The sequence below is a fragment of the Rhinatrema bivittatum genome, chromosome 2 (genome assembly GCF_901001135.1).
Source record: "Rhinatrema bivittatum chromosome 2, aRhiBiv1.1, whole genome shotgun sequence".
NCBI classification, from domain to species: domain Eukaryota; kingdom Metazoa; phylum Chordata; class Amphibia; order Gymnophiona; family Rhinatrematidae; genus Rhinatrema; species Rhinatrema bivittatum.
This window is the reverse complement of record NC_042616.1, coordinates 288210034-288235383: the sequence shown is the minus strand read 5'-3', so window position 1 is coordinate 288235383 and position 25350 is coordinate 288210034. Positions and strand designations below refer to the sequence as shown.

Here is a 25350-nt window from a genome sequence, read left to right as displayed (position 1 = left end):
TTGCCGGAGCCGCGTGGGCAGGAAGGAGGGGAAGCATCAGCGTGTGCAGAAGTGGAGCAGCGCTTGCGTTTATGGACCGCCGCGAATCTCAAGTCGCAGCGGCCCGAGAAGAAGAAGAGTCCCGGTAGCAGGGCCACTGCAGAGCCCATCCTGCTGCGACCCGCAAAGAGGAGGCCTAGAGGTGAGTGAAAGCCTGTGCTTGAGCAACACAGCATGTGGGAGTGAGAGACTGAGTGTATGAATGATTGTATGAGACACAGCATGTGACAGTGAGAACCAGTGTGTGTGTGTGTGTGTGTGTGAGAGAGAGAAATGCATGTGAGAATGAGAACCTGTGTGTTTGAGGGAAGAAGATGGAGAGAAAAGAAACAGAAAAAAAGACAATATAAAAGGAGTGGCAGCAGAAGAATTCATATATAAGGCGCACCGGATTATAAGGCGCACTTCCGATTTCTGAGAAAATCGTAGGTTTTTATATGCGCCTTATAGTCCGAAAAATACGGTAATACTTTTTTTTTTTTTTGTTTTCCTATACAAAAACAAGATTAACAGTCTTGATGGGTTGAGTATATATGCAAAAATATCTGGAAACTGTAACCAGTAAAAAGAGATTGTTAAACTGAAATATGAATACCAGGTGTAAGGGTTCTTCGTCTACTGCAGCATTTTCAGTTCTTTATTTTTATATTTAGAGATCTTGTGTTGTGAATTTGCTGCCTTCAGGCTCTGAGTCTAGGATGCTTAGCACAGAACATATAAGAATTGCTTCTTTAGCTTAGTAGTAAATTTCTGTTTATTTTTTGTGTAGCTGCTCATTTCTTTACTTTGTTACACATGGAGTAATGTGGAATCATTGCAGAAGAAGAGATGTTAGAGGGCATAGTCATACGATGATACCAACCATTTTTTAAAAGCTCCAACAAGCAAGAAACTTAAAATAGTGGCTTTTCATTTTATGAACCTACTCAAGATATTTCCATCTCTCTAAACTTTTTTAAGCAGTCAGTTTGAGTTTGTTGGTAGACCGAGTACTTGAAAAACATTTGTATACTTGCTATTGGCTCTTTACTCAGAGCTGCCATCAACTTGCCTCCATTTCACCTTCACATAAAGCTCCTGTTGAGTTGGAAATGTGCAGTTCTGCCTGAGTGTTCCCTGTTCTGTGTTCTAGATACTTCTTTAACTGGGCATTATGCATTTTAAAACAAATTTATTGCTGTTTGTTTCCCATTCTACAGTTCCAATGCTTATTAAACTTGTGATGCTAGATGAACCTCAAAAATATGTCCTTTTGAACTTCCAGATATAGGCTACCACTGGATTTTAGGGGGAGATTTCTGGAGAAATGCACTATAGGCAACACTGTTTATCCCAATTATGAAACTAGCTAATAAAAATATTCTTCAAAGTTAATTGTGAATCCATAAAAAATAACTAAACAGTCCCATGCTTTGTCACATACTGTCTTAAAGGAGCATCTCATGTTCAGAGTTCTAAAACTTTAAACTTCATCTGCCAAAGATCCACCATCTTTTCAGCAGCCTTCTTCATCTGTCAGTTTATTCCTTCAGATTGCAGTGAAAATTGCTCTAGTTTGTTCTCTAAAATCTCCTGTTTTAATTTTTCTTTTATTGTCCATGAATAAATTCTTCAATATCTAAAGGAGGATATCCTACTTACTGAAGGTTGTTGTGTTGTTTTTCTGGTTTTTTTTTACTACCCCCAATTTCCTCCTGCTTTTTTTTGGCTTCAATCAGATCTAGGCCTTGATTCTGGTATCATGAACTTTTTCACAACTACAGGAATGTTTGCCCTATATTATATCCCCTTCCAACTCACTTTTGTCGAGACTGTGCAATGAGCGTTCTTGACCAAGAGCCATGCACCAGAGCTCTTCTCAGAATCCTGCAGACCTAGGTCATAAATTTTGCCATTAGTCAATGTTGATGCATAGCGAGTGACTTCTAGCCTCTGCAATATGCTAGGTTAACCTCTGGAGCAGAAGATCTGAGCCAGGAATTGAGTCCATGTCCTCTGCAAACTAGTATATAGCCCTGCTGTTGAGCCACTGGCAACAGTCTCTATTATACACAACCGGGTCTTGAATTATTCACAAATGGATTTTCCTATGCTAGATCCCAGTGCTACGTTAATTGCAAATTCTGATTTGATTGTAAGCTGTTCTAATGCCTCTGTTCATTTACATTTATTGTAATCTGCCTTGAGAGCAACCTCAGGAAAAGGTGGAATATCAAATGTTAATAAATAAAATATATTCTCTGTCAAAGACTTGCTCAGTGAATTGTAGTTTTTTTCTTTGTGTTATGTGTATTTTTTGATCAGACTGCATGTTGTCCCTCAGAAAATCCTTTTTTCTGTTTTTTTTTCCTATCATCTATAAGCCTTACCGCCTGCTGTCATGTTACAGCTTGCCAAATATGAATCCCCTGAGAGGAGAGACTACATCATCCCTCAGTGTACTTGGACTTTCCTGAAGAAAGAGAGGATTTTTCCCTAGTGCTTGTAGTCGCCAAGCCTCAGATATATCCCTTGAACAAGACGTCTTACTTCAAATTGGCTTGTGCCATGCTTATAGATCTAGAGAATTGTGTGCTGTCTAAATTGGTCTTGAAGGTACTGATGGGGCCTTTCTTGGCTTTCCTGCCAGATCCCCTTAGCGTACCTCAACCCTATGTGAACTCAACCATTGGGCATATACAGGATTGCATGGTTCTGTGTTCTCTTCCTGAGTTCAACCTTGCATCTACATTTTTTTTGTCTCATTTTACACCTAGGCCTTTCACTAGTACCATGGCAGATCTTTACCTGAGTTCCTTATCTATGCCTCGGCAATCTAAAGGCCATCTGTGCCTCTGTGAATCCTCTTCTTCAGCCCTCAAAAGTTGACTGTATTCCAGAGCATTTAAATTGTTTACTTTTCAATACATCTGCTACTCCTGGGGGAATTCTGCGCTACTGCGGAACGCAGAATTTGCGCAGAATTCCCCCCCCCCCCCATGCAGAATTGCAAAATTCTGCGCAGAAAATAGCAGAGGAGACCCCGGCATGCCACGAACGGAGCGCGTCCCGCGGCACACGCTCCATTCAAGGCGATGATGAAGGCCCGGTGCGCCGTTCGCTGTGAAAAGGGAAGGCCCCATGTGCCGCACTCCATTCACAGCGAAGATGAAGGCCCGGCGTGCCGTTCGTGGCACTCGGGGACCTTTCCTTTTCTCTGCGAACGGCGCGCTGGGTCTTCGTCTTCGCCGTGAACGGAGCGCGTCCCGCAGCATGCCGGTGAGAGAGAATGTGTCAGAGAGGGGAGGGTGAGAGAGAGCATGGGGGAGGGGAGGATGCCAGTGAGAGAAATGTGTGTGTGTGTGAGAGAGGGGAGGGTGACAGAGAGCATGATTGGTAAGAGGGAGGGTGAGAGAGAGCAGGAGGGTGTGAGAGAGAGCATGGAAGCTAAGAGAGGGTAGGTGGGGGGGGGGATGCTTGAGTTTGGGTTTCAGAAAGAGGGAGCCTATATGAGGGGAGGGAGATGCCGGTGAGAGAGAATGTATGTGTGAGAGAGGAGAGCGGCTGTGGGGGAGGGTGCGAGACAGCTTGGTTGGTAAGAGGGGGAGTGGGGGGATGCTTGAGTGTGGGCTTCAGAGAGGGAACCTATATGAGGAGAGGGGGTATGGGGGCAGGTGAGAGACAGCTTGGTAAGAGGAGGAGTGGGGGGGATGCTTGCGTGTGGGTTTCAGAGAGGGAGCCTATATGAGGGGAGGTGACAGAGCAGGAGGGTGTGAGAGAGAGCATGGGGAGGTAAGAGAAGGTGGGTGGGGGGATACTTGAGTGTGGGTTTCAGAGAGAGGGAGCCTATATGAGGAGATTGTGAAGGAGTGTGTATGTGTGTGAGAGATTGAGAGCGCGTGTGTATGAAAAAGGGATCCTGTGTATGTGAGGGTGCAAGCCTATGTGAAGGGATTTGTGTATGTGTGAGACAGAGCCTGTGTGAAGGGTTGCGTGAGAGAGAGACATAGGTAGCTTCTGTGAGGATGTATGTGTGAGAGAGAAAGGGAGCTTGTGTGGGTGTGTATGCAAGAGAGAGGGCCCTGTATGAGGGGATGCGTGTGTGTGTATGTGTGAGAGAGTGAGGGAGCCTGTATGAGGTTGTGTATATGTGGAAGGGACACTCTTACAGTGAATTTCTAGGGAAATTCTGCTCAAAATATTAAAAATTCTGCAACTTTATGTAATAACTTTTTTTCTGTAATAATTTAAAATGTAATTACTTAAAGACTGTCATGTAAATTGTGTTATTTTGACCAATATAAAGTTTGCAGAATTTTAATTTTTTTGCGCAGAATTCCCCCAGGAGTAATCCACTTTTAGAGCAATTATCTTTTAAATAGTAGGTCTTAGATGAAAGATTTTCTTATATATTTTTTATTTAAGGTTTTTACCCTCTGTAGTATGATCTAAACATTTTGGACAGCAGTTTTAATCTCTTTTCACTTTGATACGGTTTTGTACGAGCTGTCAGGACTGGCAGCTGTTTTTTGTATGAAGGAATGCTGTAACCCCTTGAGCTAGATTATTCATATTTTCTGGCTTATCTTGCACCCTTTCATGCCAGAATTCATCTAGAACAAGGCTAAAGATATAAGAGTTTCTGCTGTCTATTTTTGTATTTTTTTTTCTTTAAAAACTTTTTTCACATTTGGTCTCTAATACTCTGCCTTCGTTGGGTTTTCATGCTTATATTAATCTCCTTTTCCACCCTTGCTGCTTTTAAGAGTAATAGTTTTAATACTAGTCAGCATTTTCCCAGGACTCCCTTACATTTCTTTATTAATAGCTGTGTGTCATACTTGCACATTGTCTTCCTCTGGGCTTTGGGGATTTAACTGTGCTATATCATTTCTTCCATATAGTTGTTCTTCCTAGGAGTGTTTGCCCTTTTGCTATCTAATGGGAGAAAACCATAGTAATCTGATCCTGGGTTTGTTATTTGATGTCTGAGAGATTTCTGAACTTCTGCCTTGGTGCAGTTTAAATTTAACTTACTATGGTTCTAATTTTGTTTGGTTTTGTCTTCAGTATCTTCTGTCCTGTCCTGTTCACTGTGGGCCCATATATGCGTGTATATGGGTGCATTAAAAAAATACTACTGTATTTTATAACCCATGTGCATATTTCATGCCTTACCTCAAGAAGTAATGTTTCCCTCTGCAGTGGCCTTGCAATATCCTCGTGCTTCTTCAATTCATTGGTCTTTATACCCACTTTTTCAGTGTTATTTTGAACATTCAACTACAAGGGATTAGGTATACGTCTTCTGTGGCTACAGATTGGATTTACTGTCTCCTGGAGTAATTGTTCTCTACAACTGAAATACTTCTGGTAACTGAGAAAGGTATGGATTGGAATGGTGGTTCTCAACCCAGTCTTTGAGACACACGCAATGTTTGGTTTGCTTCCATTGCATGCAAATCTCTCATGCATATTCATTGTGGATATCCTGAAAACCAAACTGTCTGGATTGAGAACCACTGGATTAGAAGACTAGCTTATTATATTAATAGATGATGGAGCAGAGAAAAAGGAACAGCTCTATGGTGGTCCTACTATGAAAAGTAGTTTTAGACTCACAAGGAATTGGGTACTGCCTTCTCAAGATAAAGCTTTACTATCTTGCCAGAACTTTTGATGCTTTTCTAAAAACCAGTTTGTTTATCTGAAGCTGTGAAAGTTTTGTAACTGCATCTGTGAAGTAGTCAGAGTATGACTTTGGCCTCCAGCATCTCTCATTAAAGTTGGCTTTGATACTCATGCTGTTGAACTCCACAAGTTTTCACCAGCTACATTACTCTCCCATTCATTTCCTCAGAGAAGTGAGCTCAAGGTTTAACATGCTCTGGATACTTAAAGCCTTATGTTAAACAAATGAGTACAAAAGTATTAGCAGATTTGCTTTTTAGATTATATCATTTTTTTTCTCTTTTCATTAAGTGCAGTGATGTTCAGCCTGGCAGGAAGCAACAGGACAATTGGTCTGATCATCAGTATGTCCCATGGAATAAACCCTATTTACTGAGAACTGTTAGATGTCCCGAGCCAAAGGTGAAAATTATCTAACAAAGGTCATGGGCAGTTTTCTAGTAATATAACCTGCTAACAAAGGGCCTTTTAAAGCCAATACTGCAGCTGTGGGTTCCAGCAAGCTTTTGTCACAGCCTGCTGGAGCTTACAGCAGATTAGCTGACATATTATAATATTACAAAATGGAACACGTGAACAATGTAAAAAAAAAACCAACAGAAACTCACAAGTGCTTGCTCTATTTGTTTGCAACCCTAACATAATTGTAACTTTGAGATCTTTGTTTGCTTCAATATTGTTTTCTCCTCAAAAGATGTATTTGCAGAATTTAATTGTAGATGAGTTTTTACCCTGCTGATGAGCAATTATTAATAACCCAACTTCCTCATAATTCAGGTTGGTTTTTTTTGTTTTTTAATTTTTGACTCCCTTAAGATGTTTGGTTTGGGATGAGTGATGACTTCTGGAAAATATTTCTAAAATGTACCCTTAATGAAAGTTCAGATTGAGTTTGTCACTTTATGTAATTATGGCTCCTTGAAGCCAAGTAAAATTAGCTTTCTAAAGCTTCTGCTTCCTTTCTATTTGATGTTGAAATCTGCTGCCCTAAAATAGATTCTAGCATCCTGGTTACAAATTGAAATGAATAATGTTCTTATGTTCTTATAATCTGCAGATTATAAATGCATGTTTCATCTGAAATGCCATAATTTGCAAATTATAAAGTTGTACAGTTTATTTCTTTGTATGCATTATATTAAAGCAACAAATCCCTGCCTTGAGTTTGAAACCAATATGAAAACTCTCATTTGTTTTAGGAGGGGGCAAGGGAGTTTGCAGCAGCTTTGACAGCAGAACGAATAAAGACGCCGCCAAAGCGTCCAAGCGGCCGCCGAAGGGGACGGCTTCCAAACACCACCAGCAGACCTAGCACACCAACAGTTAATGTGTCAGAAGCAAAAGACACTGACAGTGATAGGGAAGCGGGAACTGAAACCGGAGGTGAAAACAATGATAAGGAAGAGGAGGAGAAGAAAGATGAAACGTCTAGTTCCTCTGGTGAGAGAGTGTGATATTCACTCACTGCTAGGAAATTTATTTGTAAATGGAAAATGATGATGGGATAATAGGCTTGCTAGTTTAATCAAAAATGGATTATTTCTTAATTGATTTTTAAGCTTTCTTTCCTTCCTTCATGAAGGTTGTCTCTGCAGTGTGCTCTACTGTCAGATGCCAAAGCCTCCCTCAATAGTGAATTTGCTGATCAAAAGGCAGATTTTAAGCCAGCCTCTTAACAGAGGACAATTTTCCAAGGTAAATTTGGCTTGGCTTAAAATGTCCCCCTTCAGCCTCTCTAAAGGTAAATACCGGCTTCCACAGCACGTGTATGTTTAGTTAAATTGAGGGGAGGCGTAATGCAAACAACACATATAGTTTTGATTTTCAAATACAAATGCTGTGTTCTGAATTAATTTTTTGCCCACTCAAAAAGCAGATGGTAAAGTGCACAGATACTTTTGACATGCAGACCTTGTAAGCAATTTTCAAATGGAACTTACCTGATTAGTTTTCCTTTTTGAAGATTTAGCTGCAAGATCTACAGATAAAGTAGCTATGGACTTTGCAGGTAGGCAGGTTATTACAAATTGCCTCCACAATGGTCAGTGCGGTGAAGCCCTTGTTGGTAAACCTGAATTTGATTCTCAGATTGGGTTCATAGTCTTTCAGTCTGTGAAGTGGCAGTGCTCTGGAGTTTTAATGCATTCAACTTTGGCATAGAGATGTGGTTTGAGAGAAAAATTCTCATGGTTAAATTTACACATTGAAGGCTCTGATGTAGTCTTGGTCTTCCTTGCTTATATACAGTTGTGCTCATAAATTTATATACCTCTGTCAGAATTTGTAAGACATATAGCATTTTAAGAAAACATGAGTGATCAGACAAAACGCATCTATTATTTTAATGTTTCAAATTAAACTATTATGCATCACAGAATAGCACAATCATTAAACAAACTATAGCAATAAAGGAAATAATAAAATGATCCTGTTCAAAGGTTTGCATACTCTTATTTCTTAATATCATGTATTTCCCCCTTTTGCATCAATAATGGCTTGCAGCCTTTTTTCATAATTGTGAATGAGGCCCTTTATTTTCTCATGTGGTAAAGCTGCCCATTCTTCTTGGCAAAAAGGCTCCAAATCCTTTAAAATCTTTAATTGTCTAGCATGAACTGCATGTTTGGGTTCTCCCCAAAGTGGCTCAAGGATACCGAGGTCAGGAGACTGTGATGGCCACTCTAGTAGCTTCACTTTCTTCTGTTGCAGCCACTGAAGGGTCAACTTGGCCTTATGTTTCGGATCATTGTCATGTTGGAAAGTCCTAAGTAAGCCCTATGCGCAACTTCCTGGCTGATGAATGCAAATTTCTTCTCCAGTATTTTCTGATAAGATGCTGCATTTATCCTGTCATCAATTTTGAATAAATCCCCTGTGCCACTGTAGCTCACACCCCTCCAAAACAGCAGATATCCACCTCCATCCTTCATGGTAGGGATGTTGTGCCTCTCTTCATAGGTCTTGTTGACTCCTCTCCAAACATAGCATTTATGGTTGTGACCTTAAAATTAAATTTTGGTTTCATCACTCCAAATTATTTTATTCTAGAAGTTTGAGGCTTCTCTAGGTGCTGTTTGGCTTATTGTAAGCAGGCTGTTTTGTGGTGTTGGTGCAGCAATGGCTTTTTTCTAGCAACTCTACCATGCAGTGCATTTCTGTTCAATTATCTCCTTATTGTGCATGAAACATCCACACCACTTTGTTTCAGAGAAGCCTGTATTTCAGTAGTTGTTTGTGTTTTTCTTTGCATCCCAACAAATTTTCCTGGCAGTTGTCAGAAATCTTTCTTGGTCTACTGACCGTGGCTTGATATTAACAGAACCCATAATTTTCTACTCCTTGATCAGAATTTGAACAGTACTGATTGGCATTTTCAAATCTTCTATCTTTTTATATCCTTTTCCTGATGAGCTATTTTTATTTACAGATCCTTTGATAGTTCTTTTGCTTTCCCAAGCTTCAGTAGCCACCAGTGCAACCCTGGATGAAATGCACAAAGGTTTCTCAACAGCTAAAAAACTCATTGACTCTTTATACACAGACACTAATTACAATCAAACAAGGCACAGGTGTGGATACCTACCCTTCATTGCCATCTCAACCTGTGTGTGTCAGCTTGAATGTATAGTATCAGCCCTTCAAAAATATGCAAACCTTTGAATAGAACCGTTTTATTATTTCCTTTATTGCTATGGTTTGTTTAATGATTGTACGGTTCAGTGATGAATAATAGTTTAATTTGAAACACATTAAAAATAAAACGTGTTTGTCTGAACACTCATGTTTTCTTAAAATGCTACACATCCTACAGGGGTATGTAAACTTAACACAACTGTAGCTGTGCCTGGTTTTCTTTAATGTTAAATGCCTAAATGAACTTGTTTGGGGAAGGAGGAAAGCACCATAAGTGTTGTGTAGATATTGTGAGAGGCTAGGATAGTAATGTAAATGAGTTTTGTAAAGTTTTTTTTGAATCAAACTATTATTCCATAGTAATTTATATTTGAGATATAGATATGCAGGCATCTCCAGGTGGAGAATTTTATACTTTGATTTTGGTATTTATATACTGCTACACAGCTATATATATTGTCATTAGCTGCAGTCACATTATTAAAATGTCATCTATAGGAAATGGGTATCATCTAAATAGGTGCACAAGTGGGACAGTTTCTGAACTAAAGATACATTTTTGCTTAGAAAAGTTTTTGTGTTTAAAGATTTTTATTGGCTCAGACAGTTAAATGAACACAGCAAGTGAACATGATAAATAAAGAATAACACTCGTACATAAACCTTAAGGGCCAGTAACTCTAAGGAGCGCATATATATAGGCAAGTTTGTTCCTAATTAGTGTACTTCACTGTGTATTCAGAAAGTAAAATATCCAATAATGAAAGGAAAAACTCAAAATTGGTTGGATAGGGGTTTGAAAATTGCTGATAGATAAATCTCATTAACGTGCTGATATCTGTAGCTGCCTTAATGAGTTATACGTTACTTTTCTTTTAAATTCTTGGCTGTTTCTTTTTAACTGTTTTAATGAAAAATTGATAGTTTTAATTCTATAATGTGTAACACCAACATGCCTGACATTTGTTTAGAACTAGCTCAGCAGCAGATACAAACACAGAATTAGCAATAAATCAACAAGACCTGGCTGAACAGAATGGGCTGATTTTTCCCCTTCATTGCTTTTGTTTGCACTTTTTTTGCTGTAATATGATAAACGTTGACAATCTTCATATTTCTATTTCATCAACCCTGACTTTGTCCCTATCAATCTTTTTCCAGTCCTGATTTGCAGCATGCTTTTTACATAATTGAGATTTATTGATTTGATTGACTTTTATGTATTTATTTTTCTCACGTGCCAAACACCTAGAACCCCATGATTTTCTCCTGGTTATAATCCTCCTAATTTTAGACTGAGTATAGGTTGGTCTCTTCTCAAGTTTTACTAATCCATACTACTGTGTACATGCCAAGGGCCCCCAACTATGATCACTGACAGTTGCAGCTACCCTGAGAAGTAAGGTGATAACATTTATTAGTTATGGTCCCATTTTCTCTACTATGAATACCTTTGTAAGCTCCTCCTGAAGCAGAAGCCTGTTTAAGCTTTGTTTTCTGAAGGGGTAGTTATGCTAAAATGAAATAAGCTTAAGATGCCTGGTGAAGTACAAGATCTTTCTACACATTTATTTATTTATTTATTTAACTTTGTATACCGACTTTCAAGTTAATATCAAGGCGGTTAACAATATTTGAATTCGCAGTAGCAAAATTCACAAAAATCCGTTACCCAAAACACATATATCTCGCTGGGCCAGCTCTTTTACAGAAGTTCTTTGTCCATGAGAAGATGCACATTTCTTGCTGAGAATGGTGCACTTTTATCTAGGACTAGCACCAACAGTGAAGACCCAGAAATGTCTTCTTTATTGGTTTTTCCATTTTAGTTATCAGTCACAGCAAGGATCTGATCTATATGGACCCTCCATCCTAATAAGCTCTATATACAAGATTCATGGATGCTCATTCCAAATGTGATTTATTCCCAAGTCATCCTTGACAACAAGCTTGCAGATCTCCTGAGAGTGATGCAGGTTATTTTTGTCATTGGTGGTATTTCCCACCCTTCATGGTGTGGAAGATAATTTGGTCTTGTTAAGTGTCCAGTAGATTTAGGGATGAAGTAGGGCAACATCTTCCCTCCATCCCCAGTTCTTTTTTTTAACTTCTCAGACTCTGAGAAAACATAAGTCTTGTCAAGATTAAGGTAGAGGACTTTCCCGATCTCCGAGAGAAACCTTCAAATTATTGAGCAAGAAAGCCTTTGAGCTATTGCTAAATGAGATGTTCTTTATAGAGACCGTCTTGGTCACTTTTTTCCAGTTGAATTTCTGGTTTCTGAAATTAGGGAACCTCATGATTCAGGATTTCTATCATCGAACTGTTTAATCTATAAACTGACCATAGAAAAAACAATTATAAAGCATAATTCAACCACTTTCTTGCACATGCAGCACCCTTATCTCTGGAAAGCAGTTTTTCTCCCATGAACTCTAGGTCAGAAGAGAAACAAACCTCAATGGGCTCCATGCAAAAACTGACTGCTGAGAACTGTTTCTCTGAAGAAAGTTGCTCAGGCAGCAGCATAGTCTTTCCCGCTACAAATCTGATACTACCAGTCGACCAGGTGAAGAGTTGATCAATATAGCCATCAACTAATTTGAGCACCTTTGTGATAAGGAAATGATTTCCCATTTGAGGTCAGCCTTATTAGTGCATGACCTCTCAAGATATCTGTTTAAACTGTATTTATTTATTTATTTATTTAAAGAGTCTTCTATACCGATGTTAGTCGAAACATCACCTCGGTTTACATGGAACAAAAGCAACGGAAATTACAAGTAACAGGGGAAGGGTAAGGGGTACAAAAAACCAATAGGAGAGCAGAGAAGCATTGGAACAAACAACAAGTGAACTATAATGTCATAAGAACAAGGTCATAGTCAAATTCAGGTCATGTGATCACAATTCAAAACTTCACTCCTTACAGTTTGTTTTCACCTTCTAGTCCTAAAATTACCCAGGTAAGTCCCATTGAATTTGTTGTCTAAAGTTACCCGGGTAAACTTATCTGGTAATTTTCTGATACCCGTGCTGCTGAAGGTCTACAGGACTGTAGTGGTTGGGGTTGCTGCCTTGGCTTAGCTGGTTCTGGTATGGCTTGTATTTATTGTGTGTTATTTTTGTTGTTTTTTGGTGAAGGAGGGCAGCATTTTTATTAATTTCTTAAGTGTATGTTGTATTTAATACTGGGTGTTCACCACTCTGAATGATCTTTTGATCAAGAAAATGGTATAGAAGAAATTTTAAATAAAATAAAAAGCCGCCTCCATAGTGATGATCATTTGTACTCTGTTTTGGCTGAGATAATTTTAGCTGTTTCTGATTTCACAGGCAAGTCATCTAGCTGAGGTTCTTTACTAGGAGAGTTCTCTTGTCTGTGGTCTTATCAGGTGGTGGTTGTAAATTGAAAATGTCATCAAGGGGTTGTTTCCAGGAACGAGTCTGGATGAAATGGAGAGCACACTTTGATTCCAAGATTTGAAAAGGATCTTGATCTAACAAGAAGGCCTACCTGAATATAAATATGCAGGACTTCAAAGCAGCCTAAGGTATATCCCATGTAATATTTATGAAGGCTATCCAAGGAAGTGATGGCAGAATGAAACATGGGAGTTTAGCTGAATTAATAAAGGAAAGTTTCTTCCTGTATCGTTAACAGCGAATGTGGGATACAGATTTGGTTGCCATGCGGGAGAACACCAAGAAGTCAGGTTTGCAGCAGATACAGGGAAACTCATGCTATTACAGTGAATGTTTTGATTCTGTAGATATTCAGCCAGGTGATTGCTTTCCTCCCTTGTACAAGTTTTTGAAGAAAATCTGTTGGAAAATAAACTGCTTTATTTTTTCAGACTCCCTATAAACCATGAAAAGACCAATCCATGGACTTTCAACTACTGCAGCCTCCTTAAGAAATCCACTGCTTCTAGACTAATTATCTCTGTGTCCCCTATCCATATGACTTTAAAAACATTTTCAGTAGACTTCTCTTCCAAAGTGATTAGCACTATTAAATCCTGCAAGTCAATTCCTTTCAAGGATTTTGATGGAGTTTGAGTATTTTCTTTTGGTTACATGGAGTATTATCCCTGATGGGTGTTCCATTATGGATGTCTTGGATTTCCTGCAGAATTGTTTGGATAAAGGTTTAGGTCTGGCAGTGCTAAAGGTCTGAGGTTCTACCTTTGGGTCCTAAAAGTAAGAACTTTTGTGAGTTTCCATCTCCTGGTGAATCATTTCTTTAAGGCTGTCTACTGCTAAAAGCTCAGTCTCACTCTTGCTGGTTTCCCTGAGATTTAAATCTAGTTCATAAGAATCGTAGTGGTCTTTCTTTTCAGCCTTGAGGAAAGTTTCTGTATATTTCATTCCTTTCAGTTTGACCTTTGCTTAGTCTGTTAACTTGCTATATGAAGGAATTTGGCAGCTCTGGCTTTTCATCAGGGCAAAGTTGTCCTAAAGACTATTCCAGCCCTGTTTGCTAATGTGATATTTGTCTTGGTTTCAACTGGATTAGGAAGTGGTCACTTTGGGTTTTTGCTTGACTTCTGAGAAGGAAAATATGCTACTTTTTATAGATATTAGAAGAGACTTTCTAAGTGTTTATTATATGCATAGGTGCAAGGATTTGTCTGTTGGATCAGACGATTTCTTTGTACTGTTGAAAGAGATTGTTTCACTGTGAGAAAGGAGGAAGCTGTATTGGATTGTTTGTTTTAATATACTGTAGGCTGGTAATTTGGTCCTTATTAGAGAGACCAACAGGGTTGCAGGATCTGCTTATCTTACTATTCATGCTTGTTCCACTAGGGCTTGGGCCATCTCATGAGCTGAATCCCTGAAAAAATCTTTGTAGACAAGAGGTGGAAAATTATTTTGAAAACTTGAGTACTGACCCACAAACATTTTTCCCCTGTATGTACCCGGATCAGTCCAGACTCCTGGGATTGGGGCCCCCCCCCCCCAGCAGATGGAGACAGAGCAGTTACCATAACAACGCTCCGCCTATAAATAGAATGGCGCCACCTACAGTCCGGCAGTATTCTTCTGTCTCCAGCAGATGGGGGAGGTGCCAAACCTACAGTCTGGGCTGTGTGCTTACTTGGTTATTCTTGTGTTTAATTAGTTTAGGGGTTTTTTTTGTCTTTTGTTTTATGGCTTGTTTAAGCTTTATTTAAAAATAAAAAAAACAGTGGTCGTTAGCCTCCCAGGTGGTCGTTAGGTTCTGAGAGGCAGCTGCTTCACAGGGTTGAGGGCCCTACTTATCTTCTCAGCTGCTGGGTGCGATACCGGGGAGCCCGGCTCACTCCACCCGAAGGGATCAGCACATTGGACCACTGCCGGGCAAGTTTTATAATTTAAAAAAAAAAAAAAAAAGTTCTACTTTTGTTTTCTCCCGCGTCGACACTCTCTCTCTCTCTCTCTCTCTCCCTGTCTCAGCGCGGCGTTTGCTTTTTGTTTTTGGCTATTTCTTCACGATTTTTGTCAAAATTTGTTGTATTTTGTTTAATTTTTCTGTCATAACTCGATGTCGCGTTAGTCAGTTTGCCACACGTGCGGGTTGGCAACTCTCTAGGGAGGATCTTTGCTCTGATTGTATCCCGGGTGGGGAGGGTTCGGCAGGAGCCGGAAAAAATGTTAATTCTGCAAAACTAGCAAAAGCAAAGTCTGCCCAAGTCCCTGTGGGGACTTCTGCTGCAATTCACTCTGAAGATGATCAGTTCCCTTTCAGTGTGGAAACGGGGGCTCTCTTTCAATCTTTCAGGGTTGTGACTAGTGCAGCGCTGGGGGAAGGGATTTTACCACCTCCTCTTTCTCCTCAGCAAAGTGTTCCAATGGGCAGGAACCTTCACACCCTATTTCCCCTGCCATGGAGGATAGTCCCGAGGGGGGCCTTTGACTCCTCTTCCTCTTTTTCCTCACAATTTGTGTTGTTGCTCCATAAAGCTTACAAGCAGGTCAATCCAGTAAGGAGTGGTAGGAAGAGCTGCGTTAGTGCCCAGCGCACCCGCAGTTGCCGCACGCACAGTCCAGCTCACCTACCGCTCGATCCTGTATGTAAATAGCTTGCAAATGCAAGCTGCGTCTAAGAAGCGTCCGTGAAGCGTTAGGCCCGCGCAACCCATTTTACTGTATAGAGCGCTATACAGCGCCTATACAGTAACCTGGGTGCGCGGGCCTAACGCTTCATGGACACGCTGGTATCTGTCATTTCAAATGTCATTTCAAATGACATTTGAAATGACAGGTACCAGGAAGTGGACGGTTCTCCGACGCTCGGGATTGTCAGCCCTCTCTCCCCTCCTCCCGAAGCAAGCAACGAAAGTGGAAAAAATCGGGGGAAAAAAAAAGCGAAAAAGTGAAAAAAAATAAAGTAGCAAGAGAGAGGGGAGAGAGGACAGGCAATCCTACGCTCGGGATTGCCAGTCCTCTCTCCCCTCCTCCCGAAGCAAGGCGCGAAAAGCAGCCTTGCTCTGGGAGGAGGGGAGAGAGGACTGGCAGTGTAAAGCGACGAAGCGACTTACTTTTTTTGCAGCCCCCCTCCGGAGACGGACATCGGCGAGGACGACCGCGGCTCCCCTGCCTCCAGCTGACCGCGAAGATGGACGCATCGCACGGGCGAAAGCGGCCCCTGTGCGTGCAATTGGGCCGCTCAAGACGTGACGTCACATGCCTTCTATTCTCCAGGGTCTTCTTGAGAATTAGAGCCAAGTTCTAGCTCTGTGAGGGTGCATTTTTAGGTTTCAGGGTTGTTTTTGTTTAAAAAAAAAAAAATTGAAACTTGCCAAAAATAGGTTTATTGCCTATTGTAGTTGTTTGAAACTAAGGAGTTCCATATGCATAACTGATTCCACTTGTCTTCAGAGAAAGCATAGTTGCCTCCCTCTAACAGATGTTCTGTCAAGACAGAGGAACCATCAGTCATACATTCGCTCCCACCTTTCTAACTATTGAGCGGATTGATAGAAATGAAGTACCATGGCAGTGCAAGTACTGCTGCCTGTGCTCATGTGTTTTCTAACACTTTGAAAAAAAACCAAAAACAACTCTGGAAAAAATTTGATTGGAGCCAAGTGATAGTGATACCATTCACATGTGTGATTCGAGATTCTCTGGTCATCGGAGAACATCTATGAAAGGGAAGCTATTATGCATTCTCTGTTGTATATGCATAACTGACATAATTTTGTAAATATGGTTACTCTAATATGACATATAACTTTAATTTCTACAGAGGCAAACTCTAGGTGTCAAACACCAATAAAGATGAAGCCAAATATAGAACCGCCTGAAAATGTGGACTGGAGTGGTGCTGAAGCCTCAATGTTCAGGGTTCTCATTGGTACCTACTATGACAACTTCTGTGCAATTGCAAGGTTAATTGGGTCCAAAACATGTAGGCAGGTAAGACCATTGGATGAACCTAGTTTGTACACTGAAGCAAGTATGATATTTTTGAGAATGCATATGGAAACATGTGGCATAAGTATGAGTTCTTCACTATAACCTTTTGCTTTTCATGAATTCATCTTTCAAACCCAGCTTACAGGCCAATACAGTATGGTGCGCTCGGCAGAGCACACCGCTTAGCATGCAATTGGCTACGCGTTTTCAACACGCGTCTGTTAACCCTTAATACTATAAGGGGTTTAGCGTGTCAAAAACGCATGGCCAACTCCCTCCCCCCCTCCCCCCCCCCCCCGAAAACTAATAGCGCTCATCACATGCAAATGCATGTTGATAAGGCTATTAGTCCCCAGGATACTGAAAGTAAAATGTGTGGCCAGAAAATACTGCTTTTCTGTACACCCTCCGACTTAATATCCTAGCGATATTAAGTTGGAGGAACCAAAACTTTAAAAAAAAAAAAAATGTACCCGCCGGTCAGTGTTTAGCAAAACGGATGCTCAATTTTACTGGCGCCCATTTTCCTAACCCGTGGCTGTCAGCGGGTTCAGAAACCGATGCCGGTAAAAAAGAGCGTCGGTTGTCACACCTGCTGAAAGCCACCTCTACCGCTAATAAGGAGGCGCTAGGAACGTGCTATTGTCCCTAGCGCCTCCTTATTAGCGCACCACCTCATTTGAATATTGAATCGCGCGCCCAGAAGAGGTGGCTAGGTGTGTGTCGGGAGAGCGGGCGCACAACATGGAGCGCCCGCTCTCCTGCATTTTTCTGTATCAGTCTGATTGTTTGGGAGCCTTGTAGGAAGAGCTATGAAGACAGTCCTAAGGTATCTTTGAAGCCTGGATAAATTTAGAGCATTTTTTTTTTCCTGTGAACCATTCCGGTATGGCTGATACAGTAGAAAAATAAGTAGTAAGAAGTGTCCACCATGGTTGTTGCACATTTTAGGATTCTAACTACGTCCTACCTTCAGAACCCTAAAATGTACCATTCCCTTAGAGAGGAGAAGGACGATAAATTTCAATACTGGAAGGGGGAGGGCAGGGAAGGAGAAGGAAAGTGACAGTGGTATGGCTAGGACAAGGAGATGAAGGTAGCATTGGGAAGAAAGGGCCGAGTAAGCATAGTCGATATGGAAGGGTGGTGAGGAGGGAATGTAATATAATAAATGAAAGCAGAAATAGACTGTGTTAGTGAATCCATTCTGTCCAATTATGATTTTTCTGTTTTTGGGTAGGTAAACAGAGAATTCCCATATTAAACCCAAGCTTCCCCTAACCCCATATCTTTTGCCTGAACTTTCAACACGTCTAGAATCTCTTAATTCACTGGCACCCATCACCTCTACTGGTAGGTTATTTCAGGCCTTATCTTCCCCTGATTATTACAAGAACAACACTAAATCCATCACCTAGGGGTCCTTCTACGACTTATTGCCAAGTTTTTTAATAAACTGCATAGCTACCAATTTTGAGTTTTAACCATGGTCAATGCAGGTTACCCCCACCCACCTTCTTGGAAGTCTGATGCAATTTTGCCGCCACTTTTGGGTTGTAACTACTGCAGGTTATTTCAGTGTCTTTTTGGAAGCATAGTTTTTTCACTAACCTCATGATCTATGGTATCACTAGGTCATGCTTCCACTGTCACTTCAATATTTTGCAAGTAAGGATCCGATGTATTTCTCCCATAACATTTTGAAGTCTGTTATTGTTTTAGCTTCCACCACTGGTTTCATGAAAAAATGTTTCTTTATCTTGTGACTTACTCGCTCTACAACTTCCTTTTCATTGAAAAAGTTTTAATGCTTGTACATTACTAATAGTTTTCAGGAAAGATACTTGTGTACTTGTACTTTGGACTAATTGGTAAATTAGTTTAAATTTGGCCGAATTGTGCATATAAATCGGGACTTAATGCAAGTAAGTTATACTTTACTTTCGCACATAAAATGTATGCGCTTATATTTTTAAAACAGGAAGGAAAACTACGTGCATTCAATGCATTGATATATGTAGTTTCAATGCACTGCATGTAGTTGTGCGTAAGAGTACATACTGTTGCAAGGTACAGATATGCATATTTTATAAAACGCGTATATCATATGTGCAGGTTATAAAATATTTGCGTATCTGCTTGCAGCCATATACATGTGTACTGTATATGCTGCCACGCACATTTGTTTGAAAGCTATCCTCATAGGTTTGAAAATCCAAAACTATGCACATATATTTCTCCCCCAACCTAACCCTACCCCAGGACTGCCTCCCCTGCAATGCAAGTAAAAATAGGCATCTTATGGAACTGCCCACTTGCATAGAAGGTGGGCAATTTTCAGACAAATGATTTATGTGGGTAACATACTTATTATCCACAAAAATCCCTTTCAAAATTGCCCTCTAAATGTCTGTCATATCCCTGGTTTCTTTCTTATTTATTTAAAAAGTTTATATCCTGTACTAGACATAGCTCAAGGCAAGTAACAAAAGTGTAAGTATAAAATCAATAAAACACACAACAATAAAACAAAACAAAACAAACACATACATGCTGCTATTTTATCATTCACATTCCAAGCCTGATTTTTAAATATCTAACTGAAGGTGTCCTTATCTTGTTAACTCTGACGTAACTATGCTACATTTCGGTTACTTTGGATGCAAAGTGTAATTGGAATAAAGTAGCTGACACATGGAAATTCCAGGAGGCCCCTATGAATTGTCCTCCCTTCCTACCCCAGCAGAACCTGCCTACCTGCTCCGAGCCCCAGTACTGAGCCCCATCACAGCTTGCCCTTCCTTCCTTCCTACCTTCCCCACAGCATTAGGAGCTGCACAGTCTGCCTCCCTACCTGCCCTCACCCCACACTTCAACACCAGCCTAGGCTACCCCATCTCCAGCAATAGCACAGAAACCCATGAACATTTCCTGTAGGCTCATATTTATTATCCCCCCTCCTCTCGAGTCCCAGCATAGCCTATCCATCTCCAACAGCTTGCCCTCCCCTCTCCAGTCCTAGCAAAGCCTGCAGTTACCAGTATAGCCTGCCCTCATCCCCAGCAGCCTCAGCACAGCCTGCACTTCTCTTAGCCACAACACAGCCAACCTTCCCCCAGGCCAAGTCCCTGCCTCCCCCCAAGGCTGAGCACTCCTCCCAGCCACAGCACAGCCTGCCCCCGAGTCACTCTGGCCTCCAGAGATCAGACTCGTTGTCTGAGGGCTAGGAGATCTTTGCATGGAGTGCCAAATACAACCTCTCACCAACTAATGCAAAAGACTGGATAGCTCTCCTCTTGCTACTTGATTACTATCTGCTTCTTAATTTTGTTCAATTGTTAGCAATTTGAAAAGTTCTGAAGGACTAGGGATGTTCAAACTAATCTAAAGTACTTTTAATATATTGATTTATTTTGTATTTATCTATCAGTAATCCTTGTAAGTTGTGTTTTGGTACATGGCTTCTGTAACTCTGCTACTAGAAAGATAGAAACATAGAAATGATGACAGAAAAGGACCAAATGGTCCATCAAATCTGCCCAGCAAGCTTATGGTAGTATCTGCTGTGCCATACAAGTCACCCCTGTACTTATCAGTTTCCCAGACCATCAAAGTCAGGGCCCTTGTTGGTTGCTGTTTGGGTCAAATTCCCCATTACCTCTTGCCATTGAAGCAGAGGGCAATGTTGGAGTTGCATCAAAAGTATCAGGCTTATTGGTTAAGGGTAGTAACGGCCACACCAGCAAGTTACCCCTACTCTTATTGTTTTACCAGGCTGTAAAATTCAATGTCTTTATTGTTTGCAGTCTGAATCTGATCTCTCTTTTCCTCTTTACCCCCTGCTGTTGAAGCAGAGAGCAATGTTGGAGTTACATCAAAAGTATCAGGCTTATTAGTTAAGGGTAGTAACAGCCACACCAACAAGTTACCTCCATTCACTCTTTTCTTCATTCTCTTATCCTCTAGCCTTTAGGGATCCACAGTGTTTATCCCATGCCCCTTTGAAATCTTTTACTGTTTTTGTATTCATAACTTCCTCCGGAAGGGCATTCCAGGCATTCACTTCCCTCTCTATGAAGAAATATTTCCTGACTTTGATTCTGAATCGTCCTCCCTGGAGTTTCATTTTGTGACCCCTAGTTCTACTGATTTCCTTTCATCCAAAAAGGTTTGTTGTTGTTTATGCATCATTAAAACCTTTCAGGTATCTGAAGGTCTATATCCTATCTCCTCTGCACCTCCTCTCCTCCAGGGTATACAAATTTAAGTCCTTCAACATCTCCTGTCAAGTCATTTGATGGAGACCACTCTCCATTTTGGTCGTCTTTCTCTGGACCACCTCCAACCTGTCATTGTCCCTTTTGAGATACGGTCTCCAGAACTGAACATAGTACTCCAGGTGAGGCCTCACCAAGGATATGAAAGTCTAGAAGACTTGTGGTATTCTCTGCTGGGGCTGCCAGCAGAAATATGCAGATGACCTTTCTGGTCTACCATTGCTAGAAAACATTCAGGGGCTGTGAAGGCTGAAACCTAGATGTCTCACAGTGTTCTCTGGAGTTCTCTACTACTAGGAGAAATATTGAAATACATTTTCCAGTTTTCTTCTGCTGGAAAGAGTTCAGGGGCTTTAAAGTTGTTGAAACCTATTTGGTTGACACTATTCTCTGGAGTCCTCTATTGGGGCTGCTGGAAAAAGCTTGCAAATGAGTCTTCCAGTTTTCTGCTACTGGAAAGAGTACAATGGCTGTGAAATTTGAGCCTAAATGGCTCGCAGTGTCCTTTTGAGTTTCCTGAAAGTTTTGGTACAATATGTTAATTGAAGTTGCTCTGGCAAGCTGTTCCAGTAAATTGGTCCAGCAACAGAAAAGGCTGCCTTCTCTCCTCTACGGTAAACATATTTAGGTCTTTGTCGCATCTCAGCTGGCTTTTGGTTCAGATCCTGTACCATTTTGGTTGCTTATCTGTGTTTGTTTGGAGGTGTGGCCTCCAGAACAGAGTACACTCTTCTAATTAAGGTATCACTGATCTGTACAGAGGTGTTATCATTTCCTTGTTTTTATGCTTGTTGTGCTTCTCCCTACATACACCAGCATCCCTTTAGCTCTGGCCACTGCCTTATATTATTTCACTATCTAAGGTTTATCAGACATTATTGCCCCAAAGGTTCTTTTCTAGTCATTGTACATCAGCTCCTTACCCCTATTGTGCCACCTCTCCCTTAGATTTCTACATCCCAAATGCTTAGCTCTGCACCTTTTTTGCATTGAAACATAACTGCCAAGTATTCAGCCACTCCTCAAGCTTTTTTAGATGACTTCTACTCCCTCAGAGGTGTCCACTCTAATCCAGATCTTAGTGTTATCTGCAAAAAAGGAAACGTTTTTCCTTTTAACTTATCTGCAGTATCACTGTGAAAGATATTGAAGGGAACTGGTCCCAAAACTGATTCCTGAGGCACTCTACTGTTCACCTATCTCTCCTCAGAGTGAATTCCATTTACCATGATCCTCTGTCTATTACTCAACAGTTTCTGTTCTCTGTGTACAAGCAGGAGACAGATCAGCCTGACAAGTAGTGTGATGTCCTCCAACAGCGCTGAGTCCGAGAAGATCTCAGAAGTTTTTTCTGAGCATGCATGCCATTGCTGTGCAGCTGCCATTGCATAAGTCTCAGACTTTTTTCTTCTAATGTGAAAGGATATCTTTTTGATTCTCTTCGAGCTACTAATCTTGGGGGTTTTTTTCCCCTTTCCCTGATGGATTTTTTCTTTGGTTATCTTTGTTTAATCTTTACTGTTACATAGTCTTAAAAATTTTTTCTTCAAAATTGGATTTGTATTGGTGCTCTAAAAAAAAACAAAAAACAAAAAAAAAAAAAACAACTGGAACAACTGGTTGACAAAAATAGGGTTAAAGAGATGTAACCATTACTTTTTCAAAAGATTGTCAGATCAGCATGACAGATGTGTCTGCTGTCTGTGGCCTTTCTATAACATGTCAGATTGTGCTCACATGTCTGAGGATCAGAATGTCAAGGAGCTATGCCTTGAAAGAGTGCCTGAGTTCTTCTCAGACATCTTCAGATAAAGCATTCTTCAGTGCAGAGGCCATCACCTAAAACTGAAAAGGCACAGTCCTCTCGAGATCAGATCTATGACTCTGAGAAGTCTTGGTGCATGTCATTCACCCTTTAAAGACGGGAGTGTAAATCCAGGCTTGTGTGCCAAAATATGTGCGCTCCGTGCTCATAGATGCTTTCTTAGTGCAGAGATGGTCCACTTCAGTGGAATCCTTCCTTAGTGTGGAAAACTTATTTGTGCTGTCCATAAGCAATGCCATAATTGAAAGTGGCAGCTCTTCACTGTTGCCTGGATTTGCGATGATATGATCTGTTCAGAGTCCAATAGGACTTGAAAAGATTTGATCTTTGTGTTTATTGAGAGCTCAGGGCTCTGAATGAAATTTTTTCTGTTGATAAGCAGGATAAATTAGCCATTATATGTGGGTGATGTCATTCGGCAGCACCAATTGGACTCGTTTCGCCAAGCAAATAGAGCTGAGCAAGTACGGGAATTGTTGAAAGGCTGCTCAGTCAATTTTTGTCCAAGCATAGCACAGATGTAAACTCAGTCTCTCCTAATATTTTTGTTCTCTAAAAATCCTTAAAATCTTTTAAAGTCGATAATTTTCTTCAGTTTCTTCCTCTTAATTGTCTCACAAGGGCACTTTTTAGTGCTAATTTATAAAAAAAAAAAAAAAAAAAAAAGCTTTTTTTCCCCATCATGTCAGGCCAGAAGAAGAAGTTAACAATGGCAAGCGGCTTTAAAAGTTGTATCTATGAAAAGGTTGTATTCCTCACCGATGGGCATGATCTGCATTATAGATGCCTCAGTACGTAACATGACAAGAATCCTGTGCCTGTGTATGGATGTCCCAGCACTTATTCTAGGGTGCGTCGCATTGAGGAACTGTGTAAATCTCCCCAGAGCTGCAGTAGGTCTTTGTCCTGCAGTGCAGTCTCGTGTGCCTCGCCAGGAAAAGAGTTGAGTAGGAGCTCCTCTAAAACTCTCCTGTTCATTCAGGCTGATGTCACATGGTCAAGTTTACCAGCTGCCCTGCATCAAAGACTAAGCAACATCAGTCACTGGAGCTGTCGCAGCTGGAACAAGCAGCATCAGCATTCCCAACACACAATGCATTGTCTAGACTGCATTTTCCTCCAATACATGACGCATCAAGGCACTAGACTCATTGATGCACACAACGCATCAATGGGCTTAGTGCAAGATGTTTTGCCACTGAAGCATGTGGCCTCAGTACACACAGACGCCTATACTCTTTGGTCACATGGGGCTCAGGATTCTATGTCCCGCGATGCATAGTACAAGGACAAATGGCTGAGCCACAATGCAACCAATGTAATATTGTTGACCTATCCTCGATGTGCATTTCTAAAGACCCATTGAAGCATGCCAAGATATCCAAGGCGCACAAGCTTGTAAAAGAATACTATTATCTTGTAGGAACCTATCCTGATCTCGAAAGAGGATGTCCCACCATCTATGCCAGGTCACAAGACACATAAGTCGCTTAACCAAATCCTCTCTGACCAAGGATACCAAAGGAACAATCCAGCCTCTCCTTTCCACAATCACTATGGCAATACCACAGACCAGAGACCCAATCTCATCTATAGGGAGAAACTCATTACCAGAACCCTTAATTAGGGCTTCTTCATTGTCTATCTCAATGGAGTCTAGCAGGTCAAGAAGTCTTAGACCACATTGCTTCTCCTCAGAGTCAACCAGGTACAGCACTGAGTGTACATGTTCATAAAGACAAAGATTCCCGCTCTAAACTCCTTGGCCTTTTTCAAGTACTGAATACTCCATCTGAACCAGTAGCCTTTCCAGTTCACAGATGTCCTACAGATGAGATCACTCATACAGCTTGAAAGTTAGACCTCAAATACAGAGTCCAGCATCTGTATTTGATATCATCCAACTGCTCACCAGTCCATAGTGGTTGTCTGGTATGAAAAGACATGGATTCACTCAAATTCTCCAGAAGAGGCCATAGATTTCCAGATAACTTTGGCAAGAAAATTTTTCAAAATGCAACACTATCTACTCACTTTACTATCCAATAATTTTATATGGTGTAGTCTATCCATAACTGCATTCAAAAATTGAAGACTTTCCTACCTGCCACTGAACAAGGTAACTATTATCCACAGCTACTCCTGGATGCAGAAGAGGACATTTGCTAACTTCTTCAATCAGTCTTTGAATTTTTCAGTTATGTTTCATGTACCTCCTCAGCCTCCATTGGAGCTAGACACATGGCATGGCTTAAAGCAAATAGCATCCACAAGGACATCCACAAAAAATTAGCAGACCTCCCATGTTTGGGGGACAGTCTATTCTGCGAGAAGCTCTGGGAGATGGTTGCTCAGGTAAAGGACCAAAATGTGGCAATGCAGTCGCTTTCAATAGTTACTGAACACTTTTCTATGGTGAAGTGTCATTTCTAACCATACAAATGACCGTGCTTCCACAGGAGGCCATACCTGTCTTTATTTTTTATTTATTTTATATTC

General features: G+C 40.8%; 1 protein-coding gene across 15 annotated transcripts in view; it reads left to right on the top strand.

Annotated features, from left to right (window-relative positions):
• Positions 1 to 25350, top strand: part of EZH2 (enhancer of zeste 2 polycomb repressive complex 2 subunit) — a 425637-nt gene that overhangs the window by 245196 nt on the left and 155091 nt on the right. For 10 of the 15 annotated variants that reach the window (XM_029589584.1, XM_029589586.1, XM_029589588.1 and 7 more), the window contains 3 exons: positions 6001 to 6111; positions 6909 to 7149; positions 16580 to 16749. In XM_029589584.1, the coding sequence (XP_029445444.1) occupies positions 6001 to 6111; positions 6909 to 7149; positions 16580 to 16749 (522 nt within the window). The remainder of the gene's footprint in view (positions 1 to 6000; positions 6112 to 6908; positions 7150 to 16579; positions 16750 to 25350) is intronic. The other 5 variants (XM_029589599.1, XM_029589594.1, XM_029589598.1 and 2 more) reach the window with 1 other exon arrangement.